The following is a 19,062-nucleotide window of genomic DNA, read 5'->3' as shown; positions in this document are numbered from 1 at the left end:
TTTTAAACTAACTGGCACTCTTTGAAACGTTGCCTAGGCTATGATACAAAGCCTTGAAATGCACTCGTGGAAACGGGTTGCTTCCTAGTTCACCATTCAGCCGCTAGGATTGCGGTCTTGCCCCCTTGTATTCGCATGGCCGTATATGTCAATAAGTAAAGTATATCCTAAATAAAAAGAACTGAATGTTTTTGCGAGTATTGACAGTACTTTATTTATAGAGCGGTGCTGCATTGGCTTGGATATGTCATTGAAATTTCAAAACTTTCCTTCTGAGGGGCTTCTTATCAAGTTTCAAAACTTTATCTCTTCTACTTGAGTGGCTCAAAGCAATGTTGTCTAACAGAGGTCTCAGAAATTTTCATAGTAGAAAAAGAGGTGGTTTGTCGCCTTTACACTTTCCACACTTAATTTCACTGTTGAACATGTCTTTCGAAACAAATAAACGTACCGGTACACCTTTTAGTAACTCTCTTCGGGACAAGTACTGCGTAGCGGAAGTGACAAATTGCGTCGTTCACTGCAGAAGTGCCACAGACGATTTTCGGTATCTGAGGGCTCCTCGATCTTGAAAACGAATAAGACACAATGTTGGACTTTGAGTAGCTGGAGAACAGATATGTTCTAAACAGCCTTTACAGTCTGTTTTTTCTTTTGCCACACGAACCATAATGTCATTGTATTCCGCTTGGCGTCTTAGGTAGCTGAAGAAGAGCTCGATGTCATATTTCGTTAGGTTCCTCATCAATGCATGATGCAAATGTATACTTATGAGGTATTTTACGCAGGCCACAGTGGACTGGGTAGTCAAGATCTATGCCTGATACATTTCTCTCATGATTCTTTTCTACTTTCTCTGAATCCATTTTAAGTTTCTTAATATATGACAGGAAATCATTAATTAACCAACTGAGGAGTTCATCTTCAGTACTAAAATATGCTTTTTTTTTGCTAGTGACTTTACATCGCACCGACACAGATAGGTATTATGGCGACGATGGGATAGGAAAGGCCTAGGAGTTGGAAGGAAGCGGCCGTGGCCTTAATTAAGGTACAGCCCCAGCATTTGCCTGGTGTCAAAATAGGAAACAACGGAAAACCACCTTCAGGGCTGCCGACAGTGGGATTCGAACCCACTATCTCCCGGATGCAAGCTCACGGCCGTGCGCCCCTAACCGTACGACCAACTCGTCCGGTTAAAAGATGCTCGTTTGTTCTCGTTCCTGAATATGTCCCATGTAAGGTGTTGGAGACGTTATGCGCATTGAACAATTTAATAAAATGCTCCATAAAACAAATGGCTTATTTTAAACTGTATTTTATGCTCTCGGGACAAAACCACCTCCATACTTTACAAACCAGAGATTGTTTCAGGGTAAAATGCAATATTTTTAGCTCTTGCTACATTCATTATCGTGAAATTTGTTGGGCAAATTATTTTCCTCGTTGGTTTCCTAATTTAAGATTTCTGATTTTGAAGATACCTCTCAAATGCTTGCCGGTCACGGTAGCATAGTTTAAAAAAAGTCCAGTGACAAATTTTGGGATCGCCCGATTCTTATGACGTAACTCGGATCAAAACTTAGGAACAGAGGCCTACTTCGATCAGCTGGAAGTCGTATCTCATGCGTAATACTTCCTCTGTATAATGTTTCGAACATTGAACATTCACTGGAAACTTGTGAAACGAAATTCCACTACCTTTAATTTCTCGTGAATAAACCATGACTGGAACTGCGAATGCTCAACATCAGACGAATACATAATACATTCACAACCAACTCAGTTAATGAACACGTTTAAAGGCGCGAGCCTGGTAGACAGGGGGCAAGATAGCGATCCTAGTGGCCCGGCATTGAACTTCAGCGTAACCAATTCCATAGCGTTTCACGGGCTCTATTTCCAGGCCTTGTATTATAACGTAGGCTCATTGATTGAAATTGAAATTATACAATAATACTTAACCAGTATATCATGAGATATCGTCTTAATTCCATATTGACTTAATATATTAATAGCATCTTAAATATATCGCACTTCACTTCCTTATATCATTTGCACACTTAATTATTTCATGCTTGGGCTATTCAGTTCTACAGCACATACCATGAATACGTTAAATAAAGAACTATTCTACTTATTACTACCACTTAGCTCGTCATTCGACATCTCGGGCCTTAGTTGCTCCTCTCCGTCTGCTCCATGGCTGGATCTTAGGTCTTGGTTCGACGACTGGTCGGATCCTTCATCTCAAGTGGCTCTGGTTGCGTGACCTCCATCTCTCGTGTCGGGTTGTCTTAACTGCCAGGATGACATCTCTCTCCAGGTTGGTCCATGCCGGTTTAGTAAGCCATCGTTTTCTCAGAAGTACTGTAGGCAATATCGAATATTTCTGAAAAATACATATTCATTTTGGATTTCTGATATCTTAAAATTTCTGTTGATATCTATATATTCTAGCTTTCTTCTGTAGATTTTTTTTTTTTAATTCTTGAGGTCTGCGTATGTGGTAAATCGCCTCGTCTTTTTGAAATATACGGAGTTAGCTTATTTGATTTTGGGAATGATTGTTTCTCTATTTATAGTATCTACGCTATTATTTTCTCCAGTTGCAGTTCCAGTTTCTGCTCTCGTGTATCACCAGATCTTATGCTTTCAGATGATCAGCATATATATCTGAACGAAGTTTTCAAAATTCGCTGGGTTCTTATCCTCCTCACTGTATTTTATATATTAATACGCTCTTCTCTTCGATATTAATGTCGTTTCAGCTTAATATCCGCGTTAGAAATTGTTCAATATTCTTAACTCTTCAGAGCAATATCAATCACCCCTTGTCCTTGCGAGATTAAATTTTCAAGTCAGTTTTTCTAATAATCCCTTCGATACTTCTTATTTTTTTTTAAGAAAACCAATTCAGTCGATTCTACTCTGTCGCACATTGCCTTCGTAACATCGTAGTTCCGAATCAGTCATGGCCTTCTAATATGCTTAAAACGTCGACATCTTGCTATATATTCCTGTGTCTTGGGTGGTCTCTACCTTCCGTAGGCGCCATTTTGGAACACGTCCAAGAAATGCATTGGGTACAAAGTGAAAAAAGGGAATTCTTTTTATGGGGATACTTATATCACAAAACTGAAGGTAACAGATGTGAACATTGGTATTTGGAATCTCCTTTAAACATCAAGAGACACGCCTTCATTTTTTTTGGTTGGGGAGGGGGGGTAAATCAACTTAACAGTGGTGGGGTGAAAAAGGAGTCGAGATCAATTGATTTTAATGTTCATAATGTACTTGATTCTGATCAGAAACCGATCATTTTTAATCTTTCCTGGGTTCGTTTTTAAGAGCCATATTTTCCTTTGGAAAACTTAAAGTTAGATTACAGTAGATTCTCCTGGCATACGAATGAAAATTTAAACACATGTGAAATAAACGATAGGAGTGAGTTTGACTGTGCTTTTGTTCACCTCTATGTCATAATACACGGAAGTATATAATTCGTATCGCCAGAAATCCCGCGCACTTGCCTACGTGTGACAATGGTGCTGATCACTTTGTCAGCAATGACAATGACAGCAGATGTAATTTACTGCAAAGTAGCGGTCTTGCATCATGTTGCGGGGTCCGGAATAATAATAATAATAATAATAATAATAATAATAATAATAATAATAATAATAATAATAATAATAATAATAATAATAATAATAATAATAATAATAATAATAATAATGATGTTCTGGACCGTCGTCCAAATGTACGGACCGCACTGGAAACGGGTCCTTGCCGGGTAATGATTACGAATGCAGTCCGGCCACGGGTTCAGTACCAGCAAGGCACCCAAGACGACACCACGCGGGATCTCCTCAAAGATTTGATCCATATTAACAATGTTTATAGGAAAAGATGGCAAAGATTTAGGGACCCAACTGACCGGGCAAAATATCTGGACCTAGCCTGGGAAGTACAAAATCGATTGCTGGAAGGAAAGATTGAAAAATAGGAGGAACTTTGCCGTAATCTCTCAGAAAATGAGTGAGATCGCGAATTTTGGCAGATTCTCCAAGAAAACAAGTCAGATCGTGAATTTCGGCAGATTATATATAAAATGTTAAGCATTCAATTATACATTTCAGTATAATACTGTAGCAAAGCACGGGTATCTTGCTAGTAATAAAAATAAAATGTTGACTTGGTTTTGCGTCTCATTTTGCAAATGGCTACTTTTGCATGCAATTGTAATGGACATGGACAGTTTTCAATCATGAGGAGAGGCTATGAGATGAACATAAAATTGTGTATTCATTTTTCATTTTTGTTTTTGTTTTATGTTCCTGAACGTACATGGTGTAACATGTGACAATTTGCCAAGCACTTAGTATATCATACCTGGAACAACATTTTCATCATCTACTGCTAGGTATTCTTCTTCACCTGATTCCCCTGAGTAATGTCATGTACCATGACAGGGAGTTATGCTCCCTCCAGGACTCGCCATACACCTTCCAGTTTCTTTTCATTAATAGGCACAGCCATGTTTGTCAAGCAGCTCAAGATACTATGGTACTCTGATGGCTCGGCTGAGTGGCTCAGGCGGTTGAGGCGCTGGCCTTCTGACCCCAACTTGGCAGGTTCGATTCTGGCTCAGTCCGGTGGTATTTGAAGGTGCTCAAATACGTCAGCCTCGTGTCAGTAGATTTACTGGCACGTAAAAGAACTCCTAAGGGACTAAATTCCGGCACCTCGGCGTCTCCGAAAACCATAAAGGTAGTTAGTGGGACGTAAAGCCAATAACTTTATTATTATTGGTACTCTGATGGCTGAATTATCATTTCTCATTTCTGCAGTTGCCTTTCGTTGAACCCAAACACTCTAATGGGAGGCATGAATGAATGTGCAGTTTGGGATAAATAACTATTTTGTTTATGTCTGGTGCATGTTTCAACATCCAGTGACATCCGGTTGCGGGTTCGGTACCGCCAAGGCACCCAGGACAACACCACGCCGGATCTCCTCAAGGATTTGATCCATATTAACAATGTTTATAGGAAAAGATGGCAAGGATTTAGGGACTCAACTGACCGGGTGAAATACCTGGACCTAGCCTGGGAAGTACGAAATCGATTGCTGAAAGGAAAGATTGAAAAATAGGAGGAACTTTGAGACAACTATTGTGTTCTTATTTTGCCCAGGTCACCCATTGGCAACTGATATTTAAATAAATTTACATGCTCATGTCTGTATGACACAAATGGTGGTAGAGAGCTGAACATATTTCACTTGATCCCTTCTTACTTTAATTTTTAAGCCAAGTGTACATGAAGACATTATTGGTGGTTAACCTTGATTTAGGGGAATCTACTACAATACTAAAATTATATAATGCTAAGTATAACTGCCTACTGTAATAGACACTCTGATCAGGTATTTTTGGCAAAGGGTAAATTCTTTTGGCAGTCAAAACACACTGTCAGAAGATTTTCTTGTTTTTCCTTCAGCAGTGAAGAGAAACAATTTGTTCTAAAATTATAAAGTCTCTTTTGAGAAAGAAAGTTGAGCTTTCTTAATGCCACAATTGTCAATACTGATTGGCTCCAGAAATCTGAGGCACATGGAACAAATGTCTATATCTAACATTCTGTATCTATATATATAAAATAACTTGTCCTGACTGACTGACTGACTGACTGACTGACTGACTGACTGACTGACTGACTGACTGACTGACTGACTGACTGACTGACTGACTGATTCATCATCGCCGAGCCAAAACTACTGGACATAAAGAAATGAAATTTTGGGGATACATTCATATTAAGATGTAGGTGCTCATTAAGAGAGGATTTTTGGATATTCCCTCGCTAAGGGGGTGAAAAGTGGGGTGAAATTTTAAAATGAGTGTATCTATATCTCAAAACTTTAAAAGTTTACAGATGTAAAAATTGGTATTTAGAATCTTCTTTAAAAATAAGGAAACATGTATTTTTTTGTTTTCAGAAAACCCCAATAGGAGAGGTGAAAAAGGGTGAAGAATTGGTTGAATGTCTTTAATCAGGATACCGATACTTACATCTCAGAAACTGAAGATATTACAAACCTGAAAATTGGTGTTTGGGATCTACTTTAAAAATAAAGAAACAGGTACTTTTTCGTTTTTGTTAAATCCAAATAATGGGGGGTGAAAAGGGGGGTGAATTTTTAAAATGAGTGTGTCTACATCTTAAAACTTTAAAAGTTTACGGATGTAAAAATTGGTATTTAGAATCTCCTTTAATAATAAAAGAACACATTTTTTTTCCTGTAAATCCCAGTAGGAGGGGTGTAAAAGTGTGAATAATGGGTTGAATGCCTTTACTGAGGATACATATATCTCAGAAACTGAAGATATTACAGAAATGAAAATTTTTGTATGGGATCATCTCTAAAAATAAAGAAACACATATTTTTTTGTTTTTAGAAAATCCAATTAATGGTGGTTAAACAGGAGTGACAAATTAGGGTGAATTTTTTGAAAGACTATGTCTACAGAATATCTGAGAAACGTAAAATGTTACAGATGTAAAAAGTGGGTATATGGAATCTCCTGTAAATGTAAAGAAACATAGGTGATTTGTTTTTGGAAACTCCACTTAAGGGGAACTAGAAAAGGTATGAAATTTTAAAATGAGAATTTCTACATTATATCTCAAAAAGCTTAACATGTTACAGAAGTGAAAAATGGTATTTTTCTACTCTCTATAAAAAATAAAAAACATATTTTTAGTTTTCGGAAATACCACTTGGGTGGTCGGGGGTAAACATGACTGAAAATGGTGTAGAATTATTTTAATTAGGCTACTGATATCTCAAAAATGAAGATGTTACAGATGTGAAATTTGATATTTGGAATCTGCTTTAAAAGTAAAGAAACACGTATTCTCGAAAAATCCAATGAAGCGGGGGGGGTGAAAGAATTGAAAAATTAATTGAATTAATTGTATGAGAATACATACATCTAATTAAGACTAAAGTTGTTACAGATGTGAAAATTGGTATTTGGATCTCCTTTAAAAACAAAGAAAAATGCGTTTTTTTGGGGATACCATCTTGGGGGGGCGGGAGTGAAAAGAAGTTGAATTCCTTTCATGAGGATACATAAATCGAAAACTGAAGATGTTAGAGTCATGATAATTGGTATTTAGAAGATCCTTTACTATTAAAGAAACAAGTATTTTTTGCCGGACAATTCACTTGGGGGGGGGGAGAAGTGTGAAAGGAAGTGAAAGAAAGTGAATTATTTTTATGGGGATACTTATATCTCAAAACTGAAGGTAATAGATGTGAACATTGGTGTTTGGAATCTCCTTTAATTCTTTCAAATGTGTTTAACTTTTCATTTTTAATTTAATTTTTTAATTTTTTCGGTGGGGGGGGGGGGGGGTAAATAAACTTAACGGCGGTGGGGTGTAAAAGGAGGTGAGACCAATTGATTTTACTGTTCATTATGTACTTATAAGGGGCCTCCATTGCTCAGGCGGCAGCGCGCTGGTCTCTCACAGCTGGGTTCCGTGGTTCAAATCCCGGTCACTCCATGTGACATTCATGCTGGACAAAACCAAGGCGGGACAGGTTTTTCTCCGGATACTCCGGTTTTCCCTGTCATCATTCATTCCAGCAACACTGTCCAATATTTCATTTCATTTGTCATTCAACGATCATTGCCCCAGAGGAGTCCTTCGGCAGCCGGGACAGTTCCTATTGTCGCCGCTAGATGGGGCTTTATTCATTCCATTCCTGACCCTGTCGAATGACTGGAAACAGGCTGTATATTTTTGATGTACTTATTCTGATCATAAACCGATCATTTTTAATCTTTCCTGGTTTGTTTTCAACAGCCATCTTTTCCTTCGGAGGACATTCTTAAATTACAGTAGATTCTCCTGGCATATAAATAAAAATTTAAAGACATTTGAAATAAACGATAGGAATGAGATTGACCGTCAAATTGTTCACTGCTATAATAAGGTCAATAATGCACGGAAGTATGTTATTCGTATCGCCAGAAATCTCGAACACTTGCCTACGTGCGATAATGGTGCTGGTCACATTGTTAACAATGACAGTGGCAGTAGATGTAATTTACCGGCAAGTGGCAGTCTTGCATCTTACTGTGGGGACCAGAACATCTATAATAAAAATAATAATAATAATAATAATAATAATAATAATAATAATAATAATAATAATAATAATAATAATAATAAACATGTTGTTCTGGACCGTCGTCAAATGTGCGGGCCGCGCTGGAAACGGGACCTGGATGGGTAATGACTAAGAATGCAGTCCAGCTGCAGCTTCAGTGCTGCCAAGGCACCCAAGGCAACATCACGCCTGATCTCCTGAAGGATTTAATCCATATTTAAAATGTTAATAGGAAAAGATGGCAAAGATTTAGGGACCCAACTGACCGGGTGGAATACCTGGAACTAGCCCAGGAAGTACAAAATCGATTGCTGGAAAGAAAGATTGAAAAATGGGAGGAAACTTGCCGTAATCTATAATAAAACGAGTCAGATCGCGAATTTTGGCAGATTCTCGCAGAAAACGAGTCAGATCGCGAATTCCGGCGGATTACATATCTAAAACAATAAGCATTCAATTATAAATTTCTGTATAATACGGTACGGTACCGTAGCAAAGCACGGGTATCTTGCTAGTAGAGTAATAAATAAGTTACAATCTAATGAGATGGACAACAGACAATGGTATGATGATAAAAAAGTCAGGTTGTGAGTTTCACTAGTACGAGAAGTCCCCTCGGTTTTAATTATTGCACTGATGGGGTGAAAGTTTCTTATGGAGATCACCGTAAGTACCTAAGTGTTAATATAAGGAATGATCTTCATTGGGGTAAACACATAAACAGGATTGTAAACAAAATCATAGTTATGAGGATTTTCAGGGGTTGTTGTATGGATGTAAAGGAAAGGGCATATAAGTCTGTGGTAAAACCCCAACTAGAGTATGGTTCCAGCGTATGGGAACCTCATCAGGATTCCTTGATATGAGAACTGGAGAAAATCCAAGGGAAAGCAAGTCAATTTGTTCTGGGTGATTTCCAGCAAAAGGGTAGCATTATGAAAATGTTGCAAATTCTGGACTGGGAAGACTTAGGGAAAAGGAGATGAGCTGTTTGGCTAAGCAGTATGTCGTATGTTGTCAACTGAGAGATGGCATGGAATTGCATTAGTAGACAAATACGACTGAGTAGAGCTTTAAAAACATAGAAAACAAAATCTTAATATAAAAATTAAGAGTTTTGTCTGTACATTGCTCAGAATTTGAGAAGAATGGTATTTCTGTATTGATTGTGTCCACAGTAACAAGGAAATGCACTTTTAAACTTTCCATCATCTCTGCCTGCATGCCTGGCTGTCTGTATGTACATCATGAGAAAATGGTTGAAGAGGATTGAATTAAAATCAGTGTGTAAAGTCATGGAATAAGGCAATAAAATCTAGGCTATAAATAATTTTATTCACACTGAGCAAAATGGTAGTTTAAGGGGAGGGCTAAATTTTAATTCTAAAATGTTTATGTTATTAGTTTTCCTACAGATAAATAATACAGAACTAAAGTTATATAAAATTAAATTTCCTATTAATTATGTGTTAATATAAGGAATGATCTTCATTGGGGTAAACACATAAACAGGATTGTAAATAAAATGTACAGATCTTTGATCATAGTTATGAGGACTTTCAGGGGTTGTTGTATGGATGTAAAGGAAAGGGCATGTAAGTCTGTGGTAAAACCCCATCTAGAGTATGGTTCCAGTGTATGCGACCTCATCAGGATTCCTTGATACGATAATTCAAGAAAATCCAAGGGAAAGATATTAATGAATTTCATGTTTTGTTGCCAAGTCCATATCGATACCAAACTATGAGAAAATCGGTGAACAGAATTCAATGATAATCAGTATGTAAATGTCTGGGAATAAGGTACTACAGTCTAGGCTGTAAATAATTTTATTCATGCTGGATGAAACGGTAGTTCAGGGGAAGGTGCCTGAAACTTAATATTTTTTAATACCTATTATTGGTCCTATCGAAAAGTAGTACATGACAAAAGTTATAGAGAATACAAGATCTGATCATTTATTTCTTATACAGTTCAACATACCAACTATGGTAATAGAATTTATGAATTTAGACTTTTGTTCCTTAGTCTATGCCAATGCCAAGCATTGCTAACATGGAAATATTCTTGAATCGTGTTAACTCATGATGACTTTTGTCATGATTATCTTAAGGTTTCAAGCAGCATGGTCATTGAAAGGAAATTTGAATAAAATCGTAAAGATATGATTGCTTGAAGAGGGAGCCATGAAAGAAGAAAGGACTCCCTTTACATTAGATGCCCTAACAGCAGAGAGTTGGAAGAAATCTAAATGTGAAGGTCTACCATACCAAAAGCTCATAAAGCTGATCAACATTAACAATACATTGACCATTGTTGTGATGTGATTCGTCTCTTCTGCTCCGAAACCATACTGGAACCATGGGGATATATTTATTTGGCCAGATATTGATATCAGTAAACTTAAACTAAACTCATGTCCTCATTCTGAGGTTGTGCAGCTCTTTTCAGGCACATCTCCAATGGAGGTAAGCTGCATGTACCGTTTAAACCACATACAAGCCCTCTTGCCATTATTAAATGTTGGCATACTGGGAATCGAACCCGGGTCTCCTGAGAATGGCAGCTAATAGTGCTACAGGGGCAGGCAATGATATCAGTGTTACAACATTGTTTGAAACTAGAAATGCCAGAGAAAATGTGCTTCAATTGCAATAGCGCAATGACTAAAACAACACCTAAAAAGTTCTTGTATTTTCTCAGTGTTTAAATTTTATATTACATTTAATTTCTATTCTGGTTCATGCTCATTGCAGTGCCCCATTGGGGATGATTATTAAATGCTCGTTTTTCAGAAAATGATATTCACACATAAAAACTTCAACTGCTGGGGTAACAAAACCTTTTTAAATACCGGTATTAGATTTCTCATTTTCAGATAATAGTTTTGAAGAAATTCAATAAAAATTTCAGGTAACACATGAAATTGAATCTAGATGTCATTCTCCACCCAGTGATGAAGTGGAGTGTAACATCAAGTTTAGAATATCATAAACAAATTTAAAATAGTTGCATAGCCACAAAATGTTGTTATACATGAACAAACTGCAAATTAAGATCCACATTTTTGTTGCATGAAGTGGGTACAGTATTTGTAAACCTATACTTTTTCCGGGAATACAACCAATTTGAGTTTGAAACTGTATCACTTCACCCCATTTTACCAGTAATTTTCAATTTTATTATAGGCTGTTACATCTTTCAGTGTTCAGAATGCCAGAGTCTTATGGATGGCCTGAGCTCCTCCATACTTCTTTAGTCACAGCTGCCAATGCAGTTTCTTGGCTTGTCTTATCTCGTACCTTGAAACAATTAAATATAGAATCTTCTAGGCTCCCTCTTGCTTCTCTAACTTGTATGGCTAGTTTTATTAGTCCCCTATTGTCATCTACTCTCATATGACTCTCCCACCTAAGTCAGTTCCAATGCACAACTTCATATAATGTGATCACTAACATTATGTAGGCTATTCGTTACAGATACCCACTTGTCATGGTTCCTATATGTAGAGGCAATTATTCTCCCTAATTTCACATTTATTACTTTGACAGGATATTCAGAGTCCACACATCTTTCATTCTAATATTTCAAATTCAGCATAAAGACAAGTGAATGATGTTTGACCTTGTGCAGTATTGAGTGATACTGGGTGATAATCTAATATGTTTCAAAGGGTAAAACACAAAAATGGAAAAGAATAATTATTAACAGAACAAGATAACAAACTTCAAACTATGGTGTTACTGTATTTTGCAGGGAGCATCAGTAAACTAGAAATCTTCTTAACATCTAGTGTGTCTATAAAATAATATCTTACCTTGGATCATGAAGAACCTTCTTCAGAGCTTCAAGTAGTGTTTCTTTCGATAAGTCATCAATTGCTAATTTGACTCCAATGCCTATTGTTTCAATATATTTGACATCGTAAGCTTGGTCAGCGAAGATGGGAATTCCAACTAATGGTACAGCATTATATGTAGCTTCTTGAAGACTTTGAAGCCCACCTTGGAAAATGAAAGCACGGACATTGGGATGTGCTGAAAGGATAGAATAAATATGAAATTACATCTTTATATTCGGTATACACATTTGTGTGTGATCTGAGGTTTCTTGAGATTGGGTGAGTACCCTTCATTCTTTATTTGTTTCTGTAAGACTACGTAGTTTAATTTTCTCTTTCCCATTAGAATTCTTCTCTCTCTATTTTGTTCTTATTTATGTTGATTTAGAAGAAACTATGGGAAAATTTTCATTCAAAAATTCTCTTTAAATTCTGATCCACATTGCTCTTTGGAAGAAAGTGAAACAGTCAAAAGCAATGGTCTGAAACACGCCAAAATCAGAGGATGCGTAGAACAGTAGAACCATAATAAGTGATTTAAATTCAGGGAGATGGCATGCACATAGGTCCAGCAGTGCTCTCCTGTGTGTGACCATCCAGGTCAATGTTATGCAATGCTCAGTCAGTGTGGAGCCATCATACAAAGTGGAAACATGTACCCAAGTGTCACTATGCCTCGCTGATATCACAGGATGGAATATCAGCATGTGAGTGCATTCAAACAGGGCGTTATGATTGGACTCCGGGAGATGGGTCTGTTGTTCCATGTCATTGTTGCTCATACAGGGCGTGCTGCTTCAGCAGTGAGGCGTATGTGCAACCAGTAGAGAGAACAGGACTGTAAACACCATCTACAGGATACTGGACGACATAATGTGACCTCAGTGCGAGATGACCACCATCTTGTCCGCTTGGCCGTAATGGACAGAACAGCTTCGTCAGCAGTGTTGGCTCAACATTGGAGCACAGCAACGGGTGTGGACATGTCTACATCGATGGTTCGATGCTGTCTTCTGAGGCCTGGACTGGTAGCACACATGCCATTGCATCAGCTTCCATTGAGCAGCAACTACTAATGCAACGGGCATGTGAACACTGATATTGGCATTCTGAGTGGCAAAATGTAGTGTTTTCGGATGAGTCCCACTTCAACTTATTCTACAGTGATGGCCGCATATGCGTTAGACACTGCCGCGATGAACGTATTAGGCAGACTGTATTGTTAAGCGGCACAGCGGACAAATGCTAAGTGTGATGGTTTGGGGCATCATAGTCTATAACATGTGATTTTGCCTCCTAAATCTTGAGGGCAATCTAAAAAGCTACTGGCTACATCAGGGAGCTTTTACAGCCTGAGGCACTGCCCTTCATGCAGGCCATTTCACACACCATATTCCAGCAGGACAATGGCTGGTCACATGTGGCGAGGAATGTGCAAGCCTTCTTCGAAGAACAACGGGTACCACTGCTTCCTTGGCCTGCCCGTTCACCTGACATGTCACGCATTGAATATGTCTGGCATATGGTCGGTTGACACCTTTTTCATTCAGGTCCTCCTGCAGCCACTGTTGATGATTTGTAGACGTGCCTACAAACCATGTGGCAGAACATTCTCCAGCAGCATATTCAGGTGCTCTTTGATTCTGTACCACGATGTCTAGCAGCTCTGATTGCAGTGCATAGTGGTGCTATGCCATACTGAGGTTCCACAGTCACTGTGCATGTACAGGTCTGTAATTGTAATCATTTGTGTCTTGTCATATCCCTAATCTGTGGAATAAATTGCATTGTGATCACAGCTCTCGGTATTGGTGTTTCACTTTCTCCAAACAGCAGTGTATATGAAATACAGTTTACCAGATTTACATGCACGAAGGTCAGTCAAATATAAACAGAATTTTTGTTCCTGAACATCAGCAGTTGGTAGGACTGGCCCCACGCTTCTGCTATGCTTAGGTGGGACTGTTACGAGTGGGGAGAGCATGCTGTTAGATATTTCCTGTTGCTTTGTCAGTAATGTTTGCGATGTCAGAGCAACAGATGCACCCTCCACTGCGCAACGCATAATTATAAAAATTTCTTGCTCGTGGAGGAGATACAGCGGCAAAATTTTGCCAGAGATTAACTGCAGAGTTCAGTAATAAAACAATATCAAGGACGCATGTGCTTGTCTGGCCAAAAAAAAAAAGTTCTATGAAGGACAAGAACGTGTGGAAAATCAGCAACACAATCGCCATTCTTGGACCAGCATTGCAGACGAAAATATTCGTGCGGTTAAAGACATTATTGACGACGATCAACGGGCGAGAGTATCAGAAATTGCAAAACAAGTCGGAATCAGTTATGGGAGCTATCAAGCAATCATCACAAGTGACATACAGTTCTGTAAAGTGTGTTCCAGATGGGTCCCTCACCTTTTTACGGAAAATCTGAAGTTGAGATGTTTGGAGGATTGTCAGAGGCTTACGGCAAGGTTTGTGGAAGAAGGTGATGTATTTTTTAGTCAGATCATCACCTGCAATGTATCATAGGTCCACTACTACACTCCTGAATCCAAACAAGCCAGTAAGGAGTGGCAGAGGAAAGGGGAGGCAACACCAGTGAAAACTAAGACTTGACTGTCAGCTGGGAAGGTCCTTGCAACCATTCTTTTTTTGTCGGCGAGGCATTTTGCTGATTGATTTTTTGCATGAGTGACACACAATCAATGCTGCTTAGTACTGAGAGCTGTTGAACAAGGCAAGGGTTGATTATCTCCGCAAAGGACGAGATCAACCAATTCGACAAGTCATCCTCCTCCACGACAATGCGTGGCCCTATACTGCAGCTCTAACTGTCTCCAAGCTACAAGAAATATACTGGACTACACTTGATCATCCTCCTTACAGTCCAGACTTATTGCCCTGTGATTTCCATTTTGTTCGGACCACTTAACCCGTAGAGAGCCAGACAACGATATATCGTTGTTTCGTATATACGCGTAAAATGCATAGCGCGCAATTCTATACGAGTTTGTACCACTTGGGCCATTAGATTGCAACATTTTATGTGTCCAGTCCATAGAGAATTGTCATTAGATTTTAACTACGTTGCTAGATAGTGCGTAAATTCATTCGTTATGATGCATTGAATTTCTAAAGTCCGTGTTCGTCTACGACGTATGATCTCCATGCCGCGTGAGTAAAATGGTGACTAGCGGGAGAAGTTATTTTGTTAACGATGACAAACTGGCTGTATATCTTAATAATTTTTAGTAAAGTAGGGGATGATGAAGACTCAGATAAGGAATTCACTCCTCCAACAAGTGAGGAAGGGGGAAGTGAAAGTGTTATTTGGAGTGATAACGGCGAGTTTTCTGTAAACGCTCAACCACGTGCTCATTGTCCGAGTGTACCGTACACATTGAAAGTGGTAATGACCATCTGAGTGACTGTACTGATGATGATGGCTGTAACAATACCCAACAGCAAAAATTTCATGTTTTCCGTGGAATTCAATTAGGTCAAGATGCAAAATACCAACCCTCACGTGATTATTATGATACTCCTGGTCCGAGACATGCCCCTTCGTCAGACGCAAACCTATAGCGTATTTTATTTTTCACGGCTCAGTTATGGAACCTCGCAACTACAGAAACAAACAGATACGAGAAATCATTACCTGTCACAACATGCCAGAACACAGCAGTGGCGCCCCGTTACATTGATTGAAATGAAGGCTTTCATTGCTGTTTTGTTCGAAATGGGTATAGCTAGAAGGCCGAGCATATTTTCTTATTGGGTAAAGAACTCCCATTATATTCCATGGTTTGGAAATATGTTCTCAAGAAACAGATTCCAATTGATCTTGAGATTCTTTCATCTTGTGAACAATGATAATCTATCACCATCTGGTCACCCTGACTACAACCCATGTGCCAGGTTCGATCCCATTGTTGGCCATGCTAATTGTATATTATGATACCACTGTACATAACTCTTATAATACTCATCATCATCCTAAACCATCTCCAGTTTCACGGGTGTGGTATATGAGCCTCCTCCATCTCATCCTGTCCTTGTACCATTCTTCCTCCACCAACTTGTCCCAATCATGACCTCAAGATAAAAATGTGAAACTTTACATGTTTATTCATCTGAAATAGGACATTGCAAAGAAGTCATCAATATATATCGTTGAGTTAAATTTTCTGTTTTTTTCTGTTTTGTTTCTGATTTTTAAATTTTGGTGTTTGAAAATTGTTTGGAATTTTTTTTTTTTCGAAATACCCAAGGGCATTTTAGTGCTTTAATTTAGTTCAGCAATAAGAGTGTATTCTTGTTAACATTCAATAAAAATTTCAAGTCATAATTATAACATTTGTGAACTATTTAGTCCCAAGAGTGAGAACCTGCAAAATTATCTAAATCTGTCTGGCACTCTTGGCATACTGTGAGCACCCAGGCCTGGCACTAAGAGGGTTAAAGAAGCTCTAGGAGGGCAACGATTTGAAGATGACGAGAGAGTGGAAGACTTTGTGCACAACTGGCTGGTGACACGACCCTGCTCTTTTTATGATGGGGGCATCAAAAAGCATGCATCAAATGCATTTCCAAAGCAGGAAACTATGTGCAAAAATTAATTGTAATTTGCCTTGTGTTTTTCAATAAATGAATTTAAATAAAAAATAAAATCCTATTTATATTTGATCCCCCCTCATATATCAAGGTGAAAAGCTGATTTTATGTATAACTAAGAATTACTTACAAATCAGGTTTAGCTATTATGTTTTTTTTTTTTTTTTTTTTTTTTTTTGCTAGGGGCTTTACGTCGCACCGACACAGATAAGTCTTATGGCGACGAACTATTATGTTATAATTATTGAAATAATTTTCTTTGTTTTCAGGAATAAGATTAAAGATAGGTTATTTCAGAGATAAAAGTTAATAACAAAATTTGCACTGTTAAATTCACTAATGTATGAGGTTTGCAACACTATTACTGATAATCAGCATTATTGTTTCTGCATCCAATTTCTAAGATTTCTTGTAAAACAGCACCTATTTTAATAATGACTGTGCACAGTAAGGTATAAGCAATTCCTAAATCTCCAGCTATTTCAATTTTAGTTTTATGTGGATTATTGTCCACTTCTTGTATAAATTTTACTTTCTCATCCAGAGTGTAACTTTCCCTCTTTTTGTTCTTGATGGCCAACTGAAGAATGTATAATTTCTACTAAGAAAACTACAGGTTTTGTTACTCTGTATGGCAAATGTCAGCTATCAGCATCAGTTTAATGTCTCTCATTTAAATAACTTGCTCACAGTTAAAACGAAGCATGTTCTTAATCTCAAACACATGTTGCATAATCTTTCTGCTTGAATTTTATGCCATGTGGTCACTTCCCATGATCCTTGGTATACCACTGCACTACACACCTCCAATACCTGCAGCTGAAGTCCCGTTGCTAACAATGCCGATTTTAATGATTGCATTTGTAACTCTCCTGCATCTTGGTAACATCAGGAAATTTATATGTCTACGGCATTATTTGAACTTTGCTATGTGCAAATTAACTGAGTTCTATGAAAGGTGTCTGGTTATTCTTTCGCTTTTAGTTAAAAGACACACTCTCATGATCTTCATCCCAGTACCAAAACACATCCCTCTGACATCTGCAGCTAAAGTCCCACCGCCAACAAAACTGATTCTAGTGTATCATGTTTCGAACTCGCCTGTGATTTGATCAGAGGAAATGGATACATCAGTGACATTATTTTAATTCTATTATGTAAAAATAAATTGCACTTAATGAAAATAATTATGTACCAGTATAACACCAAACTATTTATAAATGAGTTATGTACAAGTGAGGCTTAATTAACATGTTTTTAAGTTATATTTTGCTGGGACCTACAGAAATGTATTTATAAAACAGAATTACACAGAACTGACTTACATATAAACCAGTCTCAATTCTATAACTTAATTTCAATTTTTATTTGTTTCATAATAGCATTTAATCAGCAATACAAGGTGATTCAGAACGAATGTAACAAACTACTAGGTATTGCAGACCATTGCGAATGAAAGAGAAAAAATTGTTGGCGTAAATTATATGATGTTGTATTATAGGAAAATTTTATTCTCTTGTTAATTTAATATTTAGTGCTTGACAATAATGTATTTTAGTGTACCATTTGCCACCAAGGTAGACATCTTATTTGCAAATAAAGAGATTTTGTTTTTTGATTTGATTTTGAATAATAACAAAACAATCCCAAGCGTCCAGACCACAGCAGTCCTTGAGATACAAGGAAACAAAATCCCAAACAACAGGGGTGCATGAATCATATTGTGTCCAAACACATAAAAAAGACGCATGTTCCTTGTAGCAAGCAAGGAACATAGATGTTCATGCAAAGTTAACTCTTTGATAATTTCCGACATACTCCCACCTTTCGTATGTCCAATGTTCATACACTTACAATTGCAAAGATATTTACTTAGACCTACTGAAACACAAGAAACACAAAACACAAATTATATGCACCAAACATTGTTTTACATTTTGAATCGATGAGGTAATATAACTCTGCAACCCTTCTTTGAAGACATTACCTCCTTGAGATTGAGGTTCCCAGAATCAACATTCTTCTCCACAATCATTTCATATTGTCATTTCTTCTGCAAAGCCGAAGTGGATACAGCCTTTGTAACTGGACAAGTGACCTCTCCCTTTGTTTTTTTTATATGTGCTACTCTTGAGACACTATCTAGACCCCGGATTATTGGTACTAATAATCCTAGAGGCCAGCTAACCCTCTTTACATTGTCAGAGTGCTCGATAATAGCATCACTAACATTCAGTTTTATACATATTCTTTGATCCCTGTTGAAGACCATTCCCAAGTATTCTTGCCTGACCTCTTCTATCGGCTTTTTCCTCATTAATCTTGTTGTAAGCAACACCACCTCCTGTTCATACAATTCTCAACAACAGTATCAAAATCAGTAACCTCATGACTAGTAATGTTATTTCAGAAAGGTTG

At 37.8% G+C, this 19,062-nt stretch overlaps 1 protein-coding gene across 2 annotated transcripts in view; it reads right to left on the bottom strand.

Annotated features, from left to right (window-relative positions):
* Nucleotides 1-19,062, bottom strand: part of LOC136866144 (UDP-glycosyltransferase UGT5) — a 165,672-nt gene that overhangs the window by 18,507 nt on the left and 128,103 nt on the right. For both annotated transcript variants that reach the window (XM_068226636.1, XM_068226635.1), the window contains exon 6: nt 12,005-12,224. In XM_068226636.1, coding sequence (XP_068082737.1) covers nt 12,005-12,224 — 220 coding nt within the window. The remainder of the gene's footprint in view (nt 1-12,004; nt 12,225-19,062) is intronic.

Source organism: Anabrus simplex, chromosome 3, assembly GCF_040414725.1.
Source record: "Anabrus simplex isolate iqAnaSimp1 chromosome 3, ASM4041472v1, whole genome shotgun sequence".
NCBI lineage: Eukaryota > Metazoa > Arthropoda > Insecta > Orthoptera > Tettigoniidae > Anabrus > Anabrus simplex.
Note: the sequence above shows the minus strand (reverse complement) of the source record. Positions and strands in the feature narration are given on the sequence as shown.